Source organism: Neofelis nebulosa, chromosome 9 (genome assembly GCF_028018385.1).
Source record: "Neofelis nebulosa isolate mNeoNeb1 chromosome 9, mNeoNeb1.pri, whole genome shotgun sequence".
Lineage (NCBI taxonomy): Eukaryota > Metazoa > Chordata > Mammalia > Carnivora > Felidae > Neofelis > Neofelis nebulosa.
The window spans coordinates 119,421,055-119,443,820 of record NC_080790.1 but is presented as its reverse complement, the minus strand read 5'-3'; the positions used below and the strand labels follow the sequence as shown (position 1 = coordinate 119,443,820).

Sequence of the window (22,766 nt, the reverse complement as noted above, 5' to 3'; positions counted from 1 at the left end):
CCTCCCCATCAAAGATTCTGGCATCGTCACCCACCCAGTTACCCAAGCTAGCAACCTCTAAGCCGGTTCTGAGTTCTCGCCGCCCCCTCGTGCCCCCCGCATCCCATCGGCCCCAGGTCCTGCCCGCTCTACGTTCTGAGGGCCTCTCGAATCCACCCGGCCCCCCTGGACACACACTGCTGCACCAGGTCACAGCCCGCAGTCTGCCCCCTCACTGTGTCAGCCTCCCACACGCTCTCCTCGCCACCTACCTCACTGCTTTCAGTCTATTCTAGAACAACAGTCCCAACCATGTCTGTTTTCCGCTTTAATATGTTTCTGGTTCCCTTTTCGTAGGAGACAAATTCCAAGACCTTCTTTGTGGCCTCCAGGGCCACACCACTCCAGAGCCGGCCCTGTCCCCCGGCACGCCCCCTCACAGAGCCCACTCCGTCACCCCAGGCTGCCGGCCCGCCAGTATCGCCCACTGCTTTGTTCCCTTTCCTGCTCTGCCTAGGTTTCCCGCATCCCCACCTATCTATCCACACCCAATGGATGCAGGTTCCGTGCCAGGCACCACGGGGTAATGAAGAGAGCACATGCTTAGTGATGCACACCAAGCGTCCGCTCACTCATTGGGGCTCCATCACCCCAATGAGCCAGCCACTGTGAGCTCATTTGACAAGAAGGGAAACTGAGGCTGAGTCTCGGTGACGGGTCCAATGGGGCACAGCCACCTTCCCCCCAAGCTATAGGGAAGAAAAGGCAGCTCTTATGCACATGATAAGACTCTGGGGTCCTAGCCACAAAGAGCTGTAGCTCCAAATTCTTAGCTAGCTAAGGACGACTCTGCATGAATGACTGACTCGTAATTTCTCTTCAAACGCACGTTGCTGGTACAAGCGAGGCAGACTCCGAGTACTACAGCCCCACCTTTAAATCTGGGAACTCCGGGCCTCACCGGAGGCAAGTTTTAAGTCTCCTCAGCGAGCATGCCATGGCCAGCTGTGGCCACCACCACCAGGAGGATCAGGAAACCTCCCCCGCCAGGTGGCTCCAGGCTCTGCGGAGGCACCCGTCCTCTGTGGACACAGGCCTCATCAATAATGAAGCAGTTCCACAGCTGCTTACGAGGCCAGAAAATTGCTGCTATTCATCAGATTCGAATAACCGAATCTGTGCCACAATGCATCAAATCCCTTCCAGCAGGGAAGGCACTCAGGATTTTATGATTTCCACTATACAGTTCAGTGTGGATTGAGTCCGATAAATCAGGACAGAATGTCATTCCATACGGGCTGAAACCACTCTCTCAAGTGGTCCCGGGAAGGAAAACCACTGTGCTGTGCTCAGGTCCTCACGCACCTTATCTCACTTGATCCCCAAGAACTCTGGGTTGGGTCTGCATGCCCTCCTTTTATAGCTCAGGACACAGGCTCAGGGACATGAAGGGCGTGCCCAGTGCCGATGCTCCTGTTGGTCCTGGTCTCTTGCCCCAGGCCTGGGTGGGGTGCCCCCCCACCCAAGACCTTGCAGGGGTAGAACTAGCACTGGCCTTGAGGGGGAGAGAGGACTAGCCGAAACAAGGCGTGGGGGAGGCCTTCCGTGGCGGCTCAACAAGGCGCACGAAGACAGAGTGTCCAGGATACGCCTGGCAGGCAAGAACTGTGATTACAGAGAACAGCGTTGGAGCTCATTCCAGACACAATTCAGCACGACTGCAGGCCCGTCCCACCGGCTGGGCTGTGGCCCTTTGTGTCCGGCTGTCTCTCCCATGAGACGGCACCCATCTCGAGACCATGTTTATACCGTCACCCTGCCCGCCACACAGCAATCTCTCCAGAAAGGGCTCGTTAAGTAAAAAACACCCTGCTGCCCAATTCAACTGCAAACTGCTCCCAAGCTTAAAAAAAATACAGGGCAGAAGTGCAAAGTTAGTTCTACGAGCCTGTCTCCTAAGGTGTTGAGAGTAGGTATAATATACGCTTGCCCAAGTTAATTATTTACTCTGGCAACCCCAGGCGGAATTTTCCAACAGGCTCCTGAACTCCCAGGCCACAGCCAGAGCTGGGAAGGCTCCCTCGTTTTTAGGGCTCCAAATCTGCAGAGCTTTCTGGCTGACAGTGAAGTCTACGTGGGCATCACACTGAAAGCCACCACTCTTGCTATCAATTCTGGTGAGTTCTCCACTGGATCACAATGCTGGGCATCAGTTGTCTCTGTCTGCCCAACACCCCCTTTTGCACTGGGGCTCTGCCATTTCTCTATCCCATACGGTTCTAGGGGGACTCTCAGTCACGGTGGCCACTCCTGTGGCCAGTTAAATGTGGCCTGGCCAGAAATGGTACCCACTGCCCCTTCCTATCGATGGGGCAAGGTGCAAGCACGTGGCCAAGCCAGAGCCAGGCAGAGGACTTCCGTGAGACCTGGAAAGTGAGCACAGGCAGAGAGATGGCTTCTCTTGCTTATAAACCATAAGCAGTAAGGATGCAGACTGGGGCTGCTGCAGCCATCTTCCTGACTTGTCACGAGTGCCTAAGAATGAGGCCAACACTCACAGGAAAGCCAGGAGATGGAGACAGAGCCCTGAAGAACTTTCGAGCCTCTGAACCCAGATGTGCCTTGAAATTCCCAGTTCTGAGAACCAATACAATTTCTTTCTGGAAAAACTGCTGGAGCTGTTTCTGACTCTCAACACAGAGTCCCCATTACTGCAGGAAGAGACTGTGGCAATCCACACAAAGACAGCAGAGTGCGAGTTGAAGGTACCGGCTAGGGGCTGGCAGCCGGCTGGGGAGACATGAACCCAACACATGAAGAGATGGGAACAGTCAGCGTTCGAACTAGTAGGAGAGTCTGTGATTCACTGCCAGAGGAACCATTCCTATCTGCTAGGTGAGTCGCTGAACCAAAAGTCAACACCCACTTGCTTAGGGTTAACTGGATCAACATTCTGTGTAGAAACTGATCCGAAAGAGGCTGGGAGTAAGTTCCAGCAGGCTTTTGGGGAAGGGGGAGAGGAGCGTGCTGCCTTTATTTCCTCACTACCTGCTCCTTAAACTGCTGGAATTTGGCTCCCACCTCATCAAACTGAGAACAGCTATAGCCTGTCTTCCCAGAAAATGTGCCTGAGCATAAAGATATCTAGCACATTTTTGTTCACAATTTCAGGGACCCTGTGAACTTCTGAAGCCTATCCAGGGACCCACAGGGACCCAGGAACTCTGTTAAGAACTTTGCTCCACTGAAGCCGAACTCTGGAGGAGAGCAGCCTTTCCTCGGTCGCTCAGGAGTTCTTGTTGTGCGGTCCCCATGGGGACTGAGTTGCACATGTACTCTCCTTGAACCACGGCGGTTTTCAGGGAGACCACAGTCCCCTCTGCCCGCCGCTCTGCCCTGTCTCTCCTGAGACAGCGACAGGAACGGAGACCCCAGCTTTGTCTGCACGGCACCCCTGTCCCTCCTGGGGCGGGACCCTCCCCTCCCGCCACACTGGCCATAGCTGTCCCAAGCTGGGTCAGCCACAGTTCCTTCCCTGGGGACTCTGGAACTGGGACCAAGCAGGAAGGCAGCCTCCAGATGCTGCAGCTGAAAGACATAAACTTTGGAAGCTGTTAGTGGCCATGTTTCATCTCACCACAGGGACAGTGAGCAGAGGAAGCAGGGCCCTGGTAAGACAAATGAAGGACAGGAGATGGACAGGGAGGGGATACAGAGGAGATGCAGATGGTGAGTGACAGAGTCCCTGGTTCTCGCCCCTTCCAGAGGCCCAGCTGCACCCCCGCTCTGGGACAGCACCCGCTGTCTTTTCAGTACATCTTTTCAGTATATCCACACGGCACAGAAACTACTTCAAGCAGGTTGGGAATGCCCCAGGTTCAGGCCTTTTCTGAATCTTTTTTTTTATTTTATTTTATTTTTTTATTTTTTTTTTTAATTTTTTTTTTTTCAACGTTTTTTATTTATTTTTGGGACAGAGAGAGACAGAGCATGAACGGGGGAGGGGCAGAGAGAGAGGGAGACACAGAATCGGAAACAGGCTCCAGGCTCCGAGCCATCAGCTCAGAGCCTGACGCGGGGCTCGAACTCACAGACCGCGAGATCGTGACCTGGCTGAAGTCGGACGCTTAACCGACTGCGCCACCCAGGCGCCCCTGGCCTTTTCTGAATCTTAATTTCTGTTGAAAAGCTCAGCAATACACTCCCAGGGTTTCAAGTAATAATGCCATATTGATAAAATAATTCCCAGGCCTCTATCCCCAACTTCTCACTGGCTGTTTCTTTCCCACTTGGACGTCTTGCTATTATTTCAATCTTAACACATGTAGAACTGAACACTTCCTACCCTCCCAAAATTGGTTTGTGCTTCAGGGAAATCGTCTAAAGATTGGACCAGTGGCTGCATAATAGAATCACCAGAACACTTCAAGAAAATACTGATCCAGGCTACGGTGAACAACAGAATCAGAATCTCTATGGGGGCAGTCCAGGGCTTTGAAAACTCCCCAGGCAGGCGCAGACAGATGGAAAGTAGTGGACCAGCCCAAGGACTCCCTAGGCCCTTACTCACAGCAGACATCAATGAGGCTTTACCTGGAGCCTAGAAGCAGCCCAGAAGCCTTTCACTATGGCCACCACAAAATCAATCAGAATGGCATGAGAGATGAAATGTACCTGCCAGCCTGGACTAGAGAGAAACGGTGTAAGGATCTACGATCTTATACTTTAGAATCCAACCTACAAGAAAATGCTTGGATTAAGTGTGGCCCAGGCCTCAATCATTCTCACACAAATGTTTATTTTCTCAGGTCTTAGTTTAATGAGGTGTTGATGAGAACAGTTCTCATTTGGCTTAGGACTGGAAGGACTTTAGTTTTGATTTTGCAAATTGGTTCTTACTCCCACTATGAAAAGGAAGGGGGTGGGGTGGGAAGCATTCGTATGTGTTCCTTCTTTCTTCCCTGATTACCCCCAAAAGAGCTTTCAAAATAATCTGCTAAGTGTTGAAGTACTGAAGTCATAAACTAGTTGCAAAAAATCGGCTTACTGGAACAACAGGAAAGACATTCTTTCGCTTTTCAAAGGCTTTCCCATCATCTAGAGCCAAAAATATTATCTTCTGACCCAAAAAGCCACTAATAAACCTTGTTTCTATAGGCCAAGCGAGAGGGATGATCTTGCCCGAAGCAAACCGTCAAAAAGAGCGAGATTGTTCTCTGGGTCCTCCCACCCCCACTTCTGCCCTCTCCCACCTCCTGGCACCCTCCACTTCCCTCCTGCCCTCAGGCTGCCCGGGGTCCCCACCAGCTATTCTCACTCCACAGGTACCCTTCCTCCCTAAGAGCTCCCTGGCTCCAAGCAAAATCTTCTTTTCTCCATCCCCATCCAAATCCCACATCCCAGCTAGCTGCCAGGCTCAATCCCTGAACACAGGCTCAGCGCCCACCCTCCCTTCATGAGATGGCTTGTGCGCAGAGTGCCGTGTCCCCTTCTATCTATTTAGGAGCGTGGGGAGTCCGAGAAGGCTGCCTGATGGGGGCACCCTGAGGAAAGCCAGCAGCAGAGTCTCTGCATAACTGGGGGCCTGAGGCACCAATAAAAAGTTTAATGACCGGCACTGTTATTTGTTGCTACTGATCCACTGAAAAGCTTTAAAAAGCTAAAACAGTAAGCTTCAGTCATGAAGACAGTTCACTTATGCGAGCCTTACTGCTCTAAACTGCAAGATAAATTAAAATGAGATGTTATGTACTCTATTTATATTTTAAAAGACGAAGCTGTTGTCCCGAATTAACCTCTAAATAGCAGAGTGGGGAAGTAGGCATATTGCTGAGCCCTTTGTCAACTCCCCGTCTCAAAAGACCGCAACCCACTGCGCCGCTAAGGACAGCAGAGAGAGGAGGAAAAGGCACCCCTTTTCCCTTGTTTGCTGAACTGACCCAGGCCTCTGTGGCTAGCCTGGAAGGGCTAAGAACATGACGGGAGGTGAGCAGCAGCTCTCCAAAAGGCCACACACCTCTGACTGTACATCTCTGCCTACAAAATAAAAACATTCATCACCTCCCTCCCTTGGGACTCTTAGCATTGGCTTCACCAGTGGCTAATGACAGTAAAAATGTTTGTTATTTATAATCGCCAATAGCATGCCGAGGCTGGGAGGACAGAGCCCCAGAGCACAGAGATTACGCTTTTAGAGTGTGATACAATTGTGGGTGGAAACACTCCAATCGTGACCTCCTTCTCCAAATACCAGAATAAGAAACAGAGATGGACAGAACCATCCGGAGGCCACGGGCCCATGTCCATGTTCACCAAAGTTCTCAATGCCCTCACTGGCTATGCCTTCCCCCCGCCTGCCCTTTAAATGCTAAATCGTCGCAGCTGTAGCCTTGGACCTCTCCTCATCTCAGCCCATGTTCTCAGCGCGGAAACTGCGTCCTCGCCCGACTTCAAGTACATCTCGACTCTCACGTGTTGATGAACACTCAGCCCAGACCCTCCTCCTGCTAGAGACCTTCTGCATACTTGGCAGAGCCACCCGGTATCTTTTCTTTCTTTTTTTATTTTATTTTTTAAGTTTACATCCAAATTAGTTAGCATATAGTGCAACAATGATTTCAGAAGTAGGTTCCTTAATGCCCCTTACTCATTTAGCTCATCCCCCCTCCCACAACCCCTCCAGCAAGTTCTCCATATTTAAGAGTCTCTTATGTTTTGTCCCCCTCCTGTTGTTGTATTATTTTTGCTTCCCTCCCCTTATGTTCATCTGTTTTGTATCTTAAAGTCCTCATATGAATGAAGTCATATGATATTTGTCTTTCTCCGACTAATTTCGCTTAGCATCATAATACCCTCCAGTTCCATCCACGTAGTTGTAAATGGCAAGATTTCATTCTTTCTGATTGCCGAACAATACTCCATTGTATATGTATATATATACAACATCTTGATCCATTCATCCGTCGATGGACATTTGGGCTCTTTCCATCCTTTGGCTATTGTTGATAGTGCTGCTATAAACATGGGGGTGCATGTGTCCCTTTGGAACAGCACACCTGTATCCCTTGGATAAATACCTAGTAGTGCAATTGCTGGGTCGTAGAGTAGTTCTACTTTTAATTTTTTGAGGAACCTCCATACTGTTTTCCAGAGTGGCTGCACCAGTTTGCATTCCCACCAGCATTGTAAAAGGGTTCCTCTTTCTCTGCATCCTCGCCAACATCGGTTGTTGCCTGAGTTGTTAATGTGAGCCATTCTGACAGGTGTCAGGTGGTATCTCATTGTGGTTTTGATTTGTATTTCCCTGATGATGAGTGATGTTGACCATTTCTTCATGTGTCAGTTGGCCATCTGGATGTCTTCTTTGGAAAAGTGTCTATTCATGTCTTTGCCCATTTCTTCACTGGATTATTTGTTTTTTGGGTGTTGAGTTGGTAAGTTCGTTATAGATTTTGGATACTAACCCTTTATCTGAGATGTCATTTGCAAATATCTTCTCCCATTCCATTGGTTGCCTTTTAGTTTTGCTGACTGTTTCCTTCGCTGTGCAGAAGCTTTTTATTTTGATGAGGTCCCAACAGTTCATTTTCACTTTTGTTTCCCTTGCCTCCGGAGACACATCAAGTAAGAATTTGCTGCAGCCAAGGTCAAAGAGATTGTTGCCTGCTTTTTCCTCGAGGATTTTGATGGCTCCCTGTCTTACACTTAGGTCTTTCATCCATTTTGAGTTTATTTTTGTGTATGGTGTAAGAAAGTGGTCCAGGTTCATTCTTCTGCATGTCGCTGTCCAGTTTTCCCAGCACCACTTGCTGAAGAGACTGTCTTTATTCCATTGACTATTCTTTCCTGCTTTGTCAAAGATTAGTTGGCCATCTTTTCTTTATTAATGTTTATTTTTGAGAGAAAGAGAGAGAGAGACGGAGAGAGAGAGAGAGACAGAGGAAGAGAGAGAGGGGGACAGAAAATCCGAAGCGGGCTCTACACTGATAGCAGCGAGCCTGATGTGGGGCTCGAACCCACAAACCGCGAGATTGTGACCCCATCCAAAGTCAGGAGCTCAACCAACTGAGCCACCTAGGTGCCCCCGAACCACGTGGATATCTTAAAGGCACCTGTTTAAAATTTTATTTTTTTTTTTAATGTTTTTGTTTATTTTTGAAGGATACAGAGACCGAGCGTGAGCAGGGGAGGAGCAGAGAGAGAGGGAGACATAGAATTTGAAGCAGGCTCCAGGCTCCAAGCTGTCAGCCCAGAGCCCGACGCGGGGCTCGAACTCACGAACTGGGAGATCATGACCTGAGCCGAAGTCGGATGCTTAGCCGACTGAGCCACCCAGGCGCCCCAAAGGCACCTGTTTAAAAGTGAACTCAGCACGCTCTTTCCCCAGCTACACCCCAAGTGGCTCCTTTGCCAGAGCTCCCCACTGCATCAGTAAATGGCTATGACTCTCCCAGCTACGTGAGCAGGATCTCTGGGACAGAGTCATCTCCAAGAAAAATTGATCTCCAGAATATCTTGTATGTTGTTTAGCGAAAAAAGAAACATGTGAAGCTGTATTTAATAGTATGCTATCTTTTACGTGTCAAAGAGGAGAATATTTATATATGTACATATGTACATACACATCACACACACACATATACACATTTGCTTATGTTTCCAAAAAGAAACAAAAGAATAAATCAAAATAATAAAAATGGGGGTGCCCGGGTGGCTCAGTTGGTTAAGTGTCCAACTCTTAATATTGGCTCAGGTGATGATCTTGCAGTCAGATCAAGCCCTACATCAGGCTCCTCACTGAACACAGAGCCTGCTTGGGATTCTCACTCTCCCCCTCTCTCTCTGCCCCTCTCCAACTTGTGTGCACACATGCACACGTGCTCACTCTCTCAAAATAAATAAATATTTATTTATTAAAAATGCTTATTTATTTATGGGGGGGGGAGGAAGAGAGAGAATCCCAAGACCCCATGCTATTGGCATACAGCCCGATGTAAGGCTCGAACTCAAAAACGGTGAGATCATGACCTGAGCCGAAATCAAGATTCGGATGCTTGACTGACTGAGCCACCCAGGCACCCCAATAAACTTTTTTTTTTAATTTAAAAAAATAATAAAAATGGTTACCTATGGAGGGAGGAAGGGAATAGGGTAGAGGATATTGATATTAAAGGAGACTTCTGTTTCTGAAGACAATTTTATCTTGTATCATTTTGATGTGGGAAAATGGTGTACATACACATTTTATATCTGTTAATTAAATCAAAAAGGAAAAACATATAAAAGTTCAAAACAAGCTGAAACAAATTAAGCTAAATTCAGATGAGGATGGGAGTATAACTATATGAAAAAAAGAATTACTAAACACAGTACTCTGACCATACATCCCTACTGGGACATATTCTAAGGCCAAATAGAACCTCAGAAAAATCTTAAATTTCATTCTGAGTCTTACTGTTAGTAGTAAAAAACAATATAGTTTTAAGTTATAATAAATATATTATAAGTGTGCAGAACAGAATCAACATAAAAAAAAAAAACAAACCAAAAAACCTGCTTTCTTTAGAAAAGCCTACTTGCAAGGTTGGCCCTTGGAGGACACGAGTGAAATTGGATTTTGGGTGGTTCCTACAATTCCCAGAACTGGTAAGAGTGACTCACTGTACCTAAACCAAACAATATGGTTTATGCTGAATACCTGCTTTCCTGCTGGAAGTCTAGAATTTTGTCCATAAGCAGAGCAGCTTATGTAACCTACACTCAATATTATTAAGTCCTAGGCAATGAGTCTCTAATGAACTTCCCTGGTAGACAATATTTCACACAACTTGATGAAGCTCCCATTGAGACCATCTGAGCATTAAAAAAACTAAAGGGGTGGGGTGCCTGGGTGGCTCAGTCGGTTAAGCGGCCGACTTCGGCTCAAGTCACGATCTCGTGGTCCATGAGTTCGAGCCCCGCGTCGGGCTCTGTGCTGACGGCTCAGAGCCTGGAGCCTGTTTCAGATTCTGTGTCTCCCTCTCTCTCTGACCCTCCCCCATTCATGCTCTGTCTCCCTCTGTCTGAAAAATAAATAAACGTTAAAAAAAAAATTAAAAAAAAAAACAAAAACAAAAACAAAAAAACTAAAGGGGCACCTGAGTGGCTCAGTCAGTTAAGTGTCCGACTTTGGCTCAGGTCATGATCTCACAGTTCGTGGGTTCGAGCCCCGCATCGGGCCCTGTGATGACAGCTCAGAGCCTAGAGCCTGGAGCCTGCTTTGGATTCCGTGTCTCCCTCTCTCTCTGACCCTCCCCCACTCATGCTCCATCTCTTTCTCTCTCAAAAATAAACATTAAAAATTTTTGTAATTAAAAAAACTAAAAACGTCAAATGTATAAAAATATATATTCAAAATGATATAAAAATCAAAGTTTCATTGGTCAAGATTGGAGGCTGCTGGAGTCCAAACTTACTGCTCTGAAAATTATAAAGGGAAAGAAGCAATAATTTATCCAGCCTTTACTATGAATAGCATTTCAGAATAACCATACAGGCAATGAAGAAATGGTCTTCTTCACTGAAGAATTCCAGCTAGTAAAAGCAGAAGGAAATAATGGAACTTAGCAATGATCACCGAGGGATGCTAAAACGACTTAGGTGAAAGACTGGTGGGGATTTTTTAATAGAGGGATCAGCTAACACCACCTGAATCCACTGATCAATCCTAGAATCTCTAAACATGTGACAACCAGACACATGTCCATTGATGACATACAACAGGAAGTTCACAGCACCAGCTATGAGGTGTTCTTAGCAAATAACCTGATCTGAGCTGACTCAAGCCTCTAGACTGAATTTCCAATTAATAGGAAGTATGGGGAACAGAGAAACATGTTAAATGACACCACACAGAGGCAATCAGCTAAATCCTGGATATGGATATCATAGATGACAATGACCTGCTTTCTCCAACAGATCAATGTCATGAGAAAACAGAGGGTAGTAGAAGGAGTGTGAATGGCTACAGGATAAAGAGATCTATAGGAAAATGTCAAAACCACAAAAAGCCAATCTGATCATGTCAGTCTCCTACTTAAAACCCTCTGGGCCCTGCCCACTCTTCTGGCTGCACCTCTCATCATGACCCCTCTGTGCTCTGGCCACAGTTACCTTCATTCAGTTACTTGAACTAGAGTCCTTGCAAATGCAATTCCCTCTCCCTGGGGGAGGGGCAACAGGCGGGACCCTGCCCCAGTAAAATCAGGTCCTTCCCCTTGATACACACCGGCACAAGTGCCCTGGACTTATGGCAACATGCACGCTTGTTCCATATCTGCCCTCCTCTCAAGGATTAGAAGCTCCATGAAGACAGATACTACATCTCGAAGCAGGATGACATGTAGTAGGCACTAAATAAAAACCTGCTTAACACATGTGAACAAATAAAATACTGGTCACGTGGTTCAAGGCCACTGGGTGGGATTGTGACATCGTCCCAACTGATCTTCTCTGCTGTGCTGTTTTTAGTACCTAGAACCCCGTCTGAGGAGTGGAGGCTCACAGGGAAGAACTCACCACCTCGTGGGACTTGGGAACAGGTACGATGATGGCCAGCACACAGATGAGCTGGAAGATGGCTCCCAAGAAGAGTCCGTACCGTAGCAGGTTCTCCAGGAAAGTAGGCTCGGGCACCTCGGGGGGTGAGAAGTCCAGGTCGGAGGCCATGACCTCAGCCACCTGCTGCCTTCGGTCGGTCTCCTCTGACTCACCACCCTCCAGAGCCAACTTCTAAACACAAAGGTTAAGTGTCATGTTTCTACAACTGACTTTTAAATAGTTCCACTTGCACAAACACACACAAACTTGCAAGAATACATAAAGCAATTATAGTGAAATGCTAACAATTCTTGAATCTAAGTAGAATACATATGGATAGTCGTTGGACTATTCTTTCAACTTTTTTGTGGGTCTGAAATTTTTCCAAGTTAGAGAAAATAAATAAGTAAATGCAAACACTTCAACACAAATCTCTAATCAACATACGTTTGAAGGCCAGCTATGTTTCAGGTTTTGTTCATTCATTCACTTATTCATCCAATTATCCATTCAACAAACACTCACTGAACACCAAGTACTGAACAGAGGGCAAAAGAGACAAATCCCTGTTCTCTTGGGGCCTACATCTCAGGGCACAGGCAGGCAATGCATCCAGACATGCTACGTCAGCTAGTGACAACTGGTTTGAACAAAACTTGAGGGTACTATTTTAATTTGTACAGGGTGACAGACAGGAAGGGCTCTGAAAGAGACAGGAATCGAGTGGCAGAGACACGAAGTGTAAGCAAACCACTGGAACGCATGAGAGAAGCATATCCAGGCAGAGAGAAAGGCAAGTGTCGAGGCCCTGGGGTAGGGAAATGAGTCCAAAATGTCAGAGAAGAATGCTCGGGAAGGAAGAAAGATCAGAGAGGAGTGTAGGCTGACCCACTAGGACCCTGACACTTCCGAGCTGACTGAAGCCACTGAAGGGTTCTGAGCAGACAAGTGACATGATCTGACTTACATTTTTATATATATACATATTTTTTAAATTTAAATTTTAGTTAACATACAGTGTAATATTGGTTACAGGTGTAGAATTCAGTGATTCATCACTTACATACAACACCCAGTGCTCATCACAAGTGCCCTCCTTAGTACCCACCACCCATCTAGCCCATCTCCCACCCACCTCCCTCCATCAACCCTCCTCAGTTTGTTCTCTATAGTTAAGAGTCTCTTGTAGTTTGTTTTACTCTCTCCTTCCCCCCATCTTCCCATATGTTCATCTGTTTGGTTTCTTAAATTCCACATGAGTGAAATCATATGGTATCTTTCCCTGATTGAAAAAGTATGCTATCTTATTTTGCTTAACATTATACATTCTAGCTCCACCCACGTCATAAATGGCAAGATTTCATTCTTTTGGATGGCTGAGTAATATTCCATTATGTATATACACTACATCTTCTTTATCTGCTCATCAGTCGAAGGACACTTGGGCTCTCTCCATAGTTTGGCTATTGTTGATAATGCTACTATAAACATTGTGAAGGAGTTGTGCATACTCCTTCAAATCTGTATTTTTGTATCCTGTGGGTAAATACCTAATACTGCAATTGCTAGGTGGTAGGGCACTTCTATTTTTAGTTTTTTGAGGAACCTCCCCACTCTCCCCTAGAGTGACTTACATTTTATTTTTTATTTTTTTTAACTTTTTAAAAAATGCTTATTTATTGAGAGAAAGAGAGAGCGGGAGAGGAGGAGAGAGAGAGAGAGAGAGAGAGAGAGAGAGAGAGAGAGAGAGAGAGAATCCCAAGCAGGCTCCAGAGCGCAAAGCCAGACATGGGGCTCAAACTCACGAACCGTGAGATCATGACCTGAGCCACAAGAGTCAGACGCTTAATCAACTGAGCCACCCAGGCACCCCGAGTGTCTTACATTTTAAGTGGTGGGATGAGGGGGTACAGAGTAGACACAGGAGGCCAGTGAGAAGGCTACTGCCAGTAACCCAAATAAGAGATGCTGGGGACATGAATGACAGGGGGCATGAATGACAGGGGGCATGGTGGTGGCCAGTGGTGACAAGTCCAGCCTCAGCCAGCTTCTGCTTTCAGCAGGGACCCCACTCCTAATACCCTGGTCAAGCCGAAAGAACTGCCTGTAGTTCTCCAAGAGCCCGGGCTCTTTCAAAATCCTGGGCCTCTTGGGGCACCTGGGTGGCTCAGTCAGTTAACCGTCCGACTTCAGCTCAGGTCATGATCTCACAGTCTGTGAGTTCGAGCCCCACGTAAGGCTCTGTGCTGATAGCTCAGAGCCTGGAGCCTGCTTTGGATTCTGTGTCTCCCTCCCTCTCTGCCCTCCCCTGCTCATGCTCTGTCTCTCTGTCTCAAAAATAAAAATAAAAACAAAATCCTGGGCCTCTGCCCAGGCTGCACACTCTGTCAAGAATGCCCTTTTCTGTTCTGACTGCATGGTGAAGCCCCCACTGTACCTCCAAGGCTGAGCTCAAGGGTCACCTCTCCAGCATGCCCTCCTTATTGCCATCCTCTTACCCTGGTATGACTGAACTGTTTCCCCTCGACCACGGCACCTAACAGCATCTTCCTCCTGCCCACCCCAATGAGAAAGGGGCAAACTTACTTTGGAACCAGGCCCACCTGACTCCAAAGCCCTCTGCATTTTCAGAGATCTGTGCCACAATGCTATTTCCTGCTAAAATTGAGCTGTCCAATATGGTGGTCATGAGCCACATGTGGTTACTGAGAGCTGAAACAGAGCCGATCCAAACTGAGAGGGCTGTTAAATATATACTCAATTTAGGAGCTAGCAGGAACATAAAAATGTAAAATACCTCATTAACGAGATTTTTATATTGATTACATGTTGAAATGATATACTGGATTAAGTTGTATTATTTTCACCTGACCTTGAAAAAGAACAAAATTGGAGGATTTACTTTCTGAGTTTAAAACTTACTAGACAGCCACAGTAAGCAAAACAGGCACTGGGATAAGGATATAGACTAACGGAATAGGCAGCTGAGAAATACATCCTCACGTGTAGTCAACTGATTTTCAAACAAGGGCGCCAACACCACTCAATGGGGAAGAACAGTCTTTTCCACACATGGTGCTGGGAAAACTGCATAGCAACATGCAAAATAATGAGGCTAGAATCATACCATATACAAAAACGAACTAAAAAATGAGTCAAAGATATGGGGCACCTGGGTGGCTCAGTGAGTTAAGCGTCTGATTCTTGATTTCGGCTCATGTCATGGTCTCACAGTTTGTGGGATTGAGCCCCTCATCAGGCTTTGTGCTGACAGCATGGAGCCTGCTTGGGATTCTCTGCTCCCCCACCCCCACCGCCCCTCCTCTGCTCACGCTCTCTTCCTCTCTCAAAATAAATAAATGCACTTAAAAAAAAAAAAAAAAAAAGAATCAAAGATCTAAACTTGAGAGCCAAAACTATGAAACTCATACAAGAAAACGTAGGGGAAAATCTTCATGAAACTGGACTTGGCAACGATTTCTTTGATGTGACACCCAAAGCACAGGCAACAAAATAAAAAATAAATTGGACTTCATCAGAATTTAAAAATTGGTGCATCAAAGAACACTATCAAAATACAAACTAGAGTGAAATTATACTAGAGTGAAAATAGAAACTAGAAAACAGTTTGGTTGCTTCTCAAAAAGTTAAACCTAGAACTACCACATGAAGGGGTGCCTAGGTGGCTCAACCAGTTAAACATCCAACTCTTGATTTCTGCTCAAGTCATGACCTCACAGTTCATGGGCTCAAGCCCCATGTCAGGCTCTGTGCTGACACTCGGAGCCTGCTCGGGATTCTCTCTCTCCTTCTCTCTCTGTCCCTCCCCTGCTCACGTGGGCTCGCTCCTGCACACTCGCTCGCGCTCTCCCCCAAAATAAATAAACTTAAAAAAAAAAAAAAAGAATTACCATATGATCCAGCAACTGCACTCCCCAGTATATGCCCAAAATAGCTGAAAGCAGGAGCCCAAACTGATACTTGTACACCAGTGTTCACAGCTGCATTCACAACAGCCAGAAGATGGAAACAACCAAGAGCCTATCAACAGATGAATGGATAAACAAAACGAGGTACATACATACAAAGGAACACTATTCAACTACTAAAAGGAGTGAAATTCCGATACACGCTATAACATGGATGAAGCTTGAAAACATGAAGCATGATACTAAGTGAAACAAGCCAGACACAAAAGGACAAATGTTGTATGATTCTACTCCTAAAAGGTACCTAGAATAGGCAAATTCTAGAGACAGACACAAATTCTAGAGGCAAAGCCTAGAGACAGAAACTAGACTATAGGTTAGCAGGAGCTGGGGGGAGGAGGAATGGGGAGTTATTGTTTAATGGATAGAGTTTCGGTTTGGGATGATGAAAAAGTTCTGGAAATAGATCGTGATGATGGTTAGACACCACTGTGAATGCTACTGAACTGTATAGTTAAAAATGGTTAAAATGAGGGGCGGTGGGTGGCTCAGTTGGTTAAGTGTCCAACTTCTGCTAAGGTCATGATCTCACAGTTCACAAGTTCGAGCCCCGCGTCGGGCTCTGTGCTGACAGCTCAGAGCCTGGGGCCTGCTTTGGATTCTGTGTCTCCCTCCCTCTCTGCCCCTCCCCTGCTCATGCTGTCTCCTCTCTCTTTCTTTCTTTCTCTCTCTCTCTCTCTCTCTCTCTCTCACACACACACACACACAAGCATTAAAAAAAACCTGTTTAATAAAAAATAATTTAAAATGGTTAAAATGAAAGAAAAAAGGTTAAAATGGTAAATTTTATATTATATATATATTTTACCACAATAAAAAATTTTTTTACCTTTTTCTTTTTACTTTTTTAAGTAGGCTTCACACCCAGCAGGGAGCCTGGCATGGGGCTTGAACTCATGACCCTGAGATGAAAACCTGAATGGAAATCAATGGACACTTTAGGGGACTAAGCCACCCAGGTGCCCCTGTTTTTACTGTTTAAATGTAGCTACTAGAAAATGTAAAATGACCCAAAGTGGCCTGCACTGTGTTCCTGTGGCATAGCTCCGGGCTAAAGAAAACGTTCTGCTCTGGGCTGAAGAAAAGGTTCTAAGACCTTCCTCCACTTTGGCTCTGCAGCATCACTGCTTTGTACGACTGACCCAATGCCAGGGAGTGACTAAAGGATGACAAAACCACCTCCTCAGTAAACAGAGTGGGACCTATGCAAATTCATACTGTCCTGCACACACAGGAAGGTCACGTGCCTGAGCCAACAGGGTGGCCACTCTCCCATCACTTCTGCTCTCTTTGGGAGCTGCCTTCAAAGCCCAAGGCCCCTCTTTAAAAAAAAAAAAAAAAAATCCTCAGAGCTGGCAGATCTTCCTCCTCCCAGGAAGGATTTGACTTCTGGAAAGAACCCAACCTCATCTGGATCCAAGTGTGGTGAATCAGGTGGGGCCTCGAGCTCAGGAATACCATTTTTGGTCAAATACAAGGTATGCCGCTCAGACACCAGGCAGCTTGTTTGGGGTGGCTCATGAACTGGCCCCGAAGTGAATTCCAGGGTGGCCACGAGAACAGCTTCTCTGGAGGAAACACGCAGCTCTGCCAGGGCACCACCACGTGAACACCAAGGTGTAAGAAAAAGCTCACATTCCTTCACAGTGGCAGCTCATAAAGTATACATTTTTAAAAATGCCCTTGGTCCCAAAGCTGTAACAAGCCTATTGAACTTATCGATAGTTAGATGAACTATGCTTAACAGCAACACTGTTAATGAATATTTGGAATATCATAAAAAGATGGGGCCTGGGGGTGGAGGCAAAAAGCCAGACTCTATCAGCAATTAGCTACACTTTGGGCCCATCTCTTGACCTCCTGGGGACTCGATGTTCTCAGGAGCCAAATGACAATCATCTCTATTCTGAACTATAATGCATTTAGGATTCTTTTTTTTTTTAATGGCAGTAAGACAACCTATAACAAGAGCCATAGAAGTGATTATATCCTTTGACTGAATAACTCACTTCCTAGAATTTACAGCAAGGAAACAATTCAAACCAAGAAAAAAGGCTTCAGGTACAAAAAAGTTCATGGCAATGCTATTCATTATGCTGCAAAACAGGAAGCAACCAAAATGTCGAACAGTAAAGCAGTTAACCCGATTAGGGCGCATCCCGGCACAGTCCCCCTTCACTACAATGGCAAATATAAACAACACGTATCAGGCCAGCATAAAGTCTTGGAGAATAACATGAGCTGAAAAAAGAAAACAATTATATAAACCCTGCGGCCATGACCACGTATAAAGTGATTTCACCGGCCAGAGATCAGAAGAGACTAGGAAAATGTAAATCGCTGCTGTCCAAGTGAGGACTCCTATACTGGACAGCACAGGTGTTGCGGGAGGGTGGCTGTAAAAGGGTCCTGGGAAACATCAAACACTCTACACATATAGTGTATGCTTTAGAACACTTCCCTAGCTTTCTCTGCACCCCTGTGCTTGACTTCCCGGCCTTCCTGCCAGTACTCTGGGTCTTCCTTTCCTGAGTACAGAAGTCACATGAGTCCTACTCATCCTTCACATCTCAAGCGGGAGGCGGCTGCCCTCAGGCTGCCTGGTGCCCAGTGGTTCCCCGGGCCACTGTTGCGGTAGCAGCAACAGCAAGGAGCGAATCACTTGCCGGATACGCACGACACTTCCCAGTCAATATCTCATTCACTTCCCAACCAGTGGGGAGGTGGGTATTACTGCTGATGAGGATGAGGAAACTGAGGCTTGAAGAGGTTACATGGCCTGCCCAGGGATTACTTGGTGGATGAGTGGTAAAGTCAGGGTTCAAACTGGCTGGCTCCTCCAGGGCCTGAGCTTTCCCCACCAGGTCGACGGCTTTCCAGCTGCAGGCTGTGACCCATTAGGTGAGCTATGGAAACCACTTAGGGGCTGTATCCAGCACTTTTTCCCTTTCCCTTCATTAGCTAGCACTTTAACTAAATAAATAACAACAGAAAATACCGTATTAGTAAGGATCGATATTGTATCCTGAAGCTTTATTTCAGTTGTAGCCATTTACATCCAAGTATGTGTGCTCTAGGCCAAAATTCAAAACCTATTGCTTGTTACCTGAGAAGTAAGGAGTCTGGAGTCTTAATGTTTTTCACTTGCTCACTATAAGGCCCTGGTCCGGACCTGACTCAAATATTTGGTAAATGACGATGCCTATGCCTGTCTCCCACCATGAAAGCAAGAGCAGATGCCTCAACCAAATGCCTCATTTAACAATGAGAAGTAGGAGTTGAGAAGCCTGGGGCCTGCTTAGGCTTTCCCAGTGAGTCAGGGCAGAGCTGACTATCCTCTGGTGACTCTAGCCAGAGTCACTTTAAGAGCAGAGGTTTTCACACGTTGTGGAAATCTCTTACCCCTACCAGAATTTAATAAAAACTACTTACTCATCTATTACCAAACATGGCAAATAATTTCATAAGCTACTAGAACCCTTGAGGCTCATCCCTGAATGCCAGACTCTAGTGGTCTCAGATAGCCGTTCATTGGATACATATTTATTCAGCGCCTATTATGTGTCGATATTATTCTGACTCCTGCCAGAGAGTTTTCATCCAAATGAAATGACTTCATCCAATCACACACACACACACACACACACACACACACACACACACACACGTAATACAATGTCAAAGGTATTAGGAGAAAATATAGAGGGAGTGCTATTTTATATGAGGCGGTGAGGGAAGGACCTCTCTGAGAAGGTGACATTTCAGCAGAGGCAAAAAAAAAAAAAAAAAAAAAAAAAAGCACAGGAATGAGTCATTTAAATGTCTGCTGGACTACCCCAGGTTGGAGGATAAGGTCCTGAGTCAGGAATGAACTTGATGATCCAGGAGAACAGTAGAGCGAGCAAGCTGTGTAGGGCTAGCAGGCCATTATAAGACCTTTGGCTTCTCCCCTTAATAAAAGGGGAGCCTCTCAAAGCTACTTAGAAAAGAAGATGATAAGGTCTGACTTATTTTAAAATGGTCCCTCTGGCTGCTGTGTTGAGAACAACAGACTGCAGAGGGGTAAGAGTGGAAAAGAAACACGGAGACCACTTAGGAGGCTGCTGTAACAGTCAAAAAAAAGACCTGCTTGCACCCGGTTGTCGAAGTGGAGATGGTAAATTCTGGGGTTATGGACATATTTTGAAGAGAGAGCTACTGGCTTTGCTGAGGTGAAATCTGAAAGAAGTTAAAAATAATCCCTGAAGGTGAAGCTATTCTGTATGATACTGTAATGGTGAATACACGACATTAAGGATTTGTCAACATGCATAGAACTGTACAGCACAATGAGTAAACTTTAATGGATGCAAATGTTTTTAAAAAATCACTTAGGAGGTCAAGGTATCCCAGTAGGGAACACAAAATGTGACATTCTGAATTGAAATGTTTTGGGGCGCCTGGGTGGCGCAGTCGGTTAAGCGTCCGACTTCAGCCAGGTCACGATCTCGCGGTCCGTGAGTTCGAGCCCCGCGTCAGGCTCTGGGCTGATGGCTCGGAGCCTGGAGCCTGTTTCCGATTCTGTGTCTCCCCCTCTCTCTCTGCCCCTCCCCCGTTCATGCTCTGTCTCTCTCTGTCCCAAAAATAAATAAAAAACGTTGAAAAAAAAAAAATTTAAGAAATGTTTTACAAATGTATGGCGCACCTGGGTGGCTCAGTCAGTTAAGCATCTGACTTCGGCTCAGGTCACGATCTCGCAGTTTGAGAGTTTGAGCCCCGCGTCGGGCTCTGTGTTGACAGCTTGGAGCCTGGAGCCTGTTTCAGATTCTGTGTCTCCCTCTCTCTGACCCTCCCCTGCTCGCATTCTGTCTCTCTCTCTCAAAAAAAAAAAAAAAAAAAAAAAAAAAAAAAAAAATATATATATATATATATATATATATATATTTAAAAATATTTTAAAAAAAGAAATGTTTGACAAATGTATTAAACAACTTCACTGAAAGGGCAGGGGGAATCAGGTGTTGACCTCAGTAACTTTGGAAATGAGTGGAGTCTGTGGGACTAAAGATAAAAGGAATTGCACTTGTACAACTCTAGCTGATAACATTATTTCCCAAAGGGGATAGAGGTTAACAATTCTGAAACCATTACATATGTATACTGAAACTGAATTGGGTAAATGGATGGTAGATGGTGGGAGCTAAGATTAGTCACAGATAAGCCAGAGGAGGAGGCTAGAATGATCCACGTGGAATGGATGAGAGTTGCAGATCTCAGTATGAACCCATATTTAGCTTAATATAGATACAGGTGACTCCACAGAGAAATATTTATAGATATGCGTGTATATATACAAGTTAGTACACACACATCTGTCTCTTGCACTGAAGGCCTGGAAACATGGGCGTAATGATCGCACCTAGCACCGAGGTCTTGGCATTTAATACTTTCTCCAATAAAAGGAACCAAGCTCCTTGGGGAAATGGTTAATTCTGGGACTGAGGCATGAAATGTACAAGATGAACCTGGAACAGAAGGTGTTCACAAAACAAAACAAAAAACACATGTGCCGGGGTACCTCAAAGGGATAAAGGAGTGCCCAACCACCGAAGCTCGGACAATCTGAGCAATAAAATAGAGCAGCACTGGATTATAATCCAAAGTATGAAAATAAATAGGAGACCACACTGATATAAACTGAATAAGTTAATAAATAAATAGGGCAGAGTTGACAAATTTCCTATGGAGAATTCCAAATAATTTACGTAGATTTATCTGACTTTAAGCATGAAGCATGATTCCACACTCAAGTATGGGTTCCATGTAATGACTTTCTTCCAAGAGTACAATATGGAAGAGGGAAGGAAGGGGAGTAATTTTACTGGAAAAACCTGACTGCCTCAAGCTAGTGATCCAGGTTAACACCAACAGTGACCATTTATATTGATAGTATGTACCCTTGATATGATGTCATGAGAATGGCACTTTACCTCTGTGGTTTTCCTCCCCAAACCCCATAACTTCAATTTAGTCATGAGAAAAACATCAGACAAACCTCAGCTGAGGATCACTGTACAAAATATCTGACCAGTAATACTCAAAACTGTCAAGCTGTCAAGGAAGTCTGGGAAACTATCACAGCCAAGAGGAGACAAGCAGACGTGACTACTAAACATAATAGAGTATCCTGGATAGGATCCAGAAAAAGGACATTAGGCGGAAACTGAGCAACTGTGAATAAAGCATGGACTTTAGTTAACACTAACTTAGCAATATTGGTTCATTATGACACATGCACTACCCTAACGTAAGATCTTAAGAACAGGGGCAATTCTCAGGGCGCCTGCCTGGCTCAGTCGGAAGAGCAGGGGCTCTTGATCTCGCGGTGGTGAGTTCCAGCCCCAGGTTGGGTGTAGAGATTATTTAAAATAAATAAATAAATTTTTAAAAGAATTCACCCAACAAACACGCACTGTGCACCTACTAAGCGCTCTGCACTCGCCATCTCATTTAATTCTCAGATCAAGCTATGCGCCCATTTTACAGAGAAGGAAACTGAGGACCAGAGGGGCAACACACAGCAATATGGGGCCCACTCAGCGGTGGAATTCTGGCCGGACTGATTCCGGCGCCCGAGCGCCTCCCATGCTCCACGGATGGAAGGAAAGGCCAGGTCCCGGCAGCGAGCGCTGGGGTCGGGCCCGGGCTCGGAACAACGCTCGCGGGGGCAGAGGCGAGGCCGTCCATCTCCCAGGGACTCAAACTCCCCTCTGCAAGCAACTTCCTGAGGGGCGCCCCGGGAAGTTATTCTCGCCGCGCGCCGAGCGTGCCCGGGACCGGCGGAACAGCGCCGCCGCCGGGAGCAGCAGGGCCGCGGGCGCCGGAGCCCAACCCCCTCAACGTTCCCGCCACCCCGGCGACTCCGCCCCGCCCCGAAGCCCGAGCCCGGCCGCCGCGCCGCCGCACTTACCTCCCGCGCCGCCGGGCCGCTCCCCCGGAAGTGGTTCCCCGCGGCGGATCCCGGAAGTGACGCGTGGAGCAACCGGCGGGCTCCGCTCCGCCCGCGCTGCTGGGGTTCCGGTCTTTGTCCCCACTTTGTGGGTTTGATCCCAAGGGAGAGCCCTGGGGAAGCGCGGTACAGACGTCCTCGGTTCTCTAAGCCCGTTTGTCCTCGGCCCATTTCAGCAGATGTTTAGAGACGTCTGTACGTCTGTAACTTTATCGCTTCTCGGCCTTTTGGCT

At 46.4% G+C, this 22,766-nt stretch overlaps 1 protein-coding gene and 1 long non-coding RNA gene across 5 annotated transcripts in view; both read right to left on the bottom strand.

Moving 5' to 3' along the window:
* Nucleotides 1-22,766, bottom strand: part of MANBAL (mannosidase beta like) — a 298,459-nt gene that overhangs the window by 4,982 nt on the left and 270,711 nt on the right. Inside the window, exons 1-3 of one of the 4 annotated variants that reach the window (XM_058685546.1) lie at nt 22,495-22,589; nt 11,536-11,748; nt 10,103-10,551 (exon numbers count right to left, since the gene is read on the bottom strand). In XM_058685546.1, coding sequence (XP_058541529.1) covers nt 10,483-10,551; nt 11,536-11,685 — 219 coding nt within the window. In that variant the 5' untranslated portion in view covers nt 11,686-11,748; nt 22,495-22,589 and the 3' untranslated portion in view covers nt 10,103-10,482. Of the gene's footprint in view, nt 1-10,102; nt 10,552-11,535; nt 11,749-16,374; nt 16,433-22,494; nt 22,591-22,766 lie in introns of those variants that run through there. The other 3 variants (XM_058685543.1, XM_058685542.1, XM_058685544.1) reach the window with 3 other exon arrangements.
* LOC131485728 (uncharacterized) lies at nt 7,901-10,097 on the bottom strand. Its single transcript, XR_009248979.1, has 2 exons — nt 8,330-10,097; nt 7,901-8,090 (listed from the first exon to the last, which is right to left on the bottom strand). It is a non-coding gene; the product is annotated as an uncharacterized LOC131485728 (long non-coding RNA).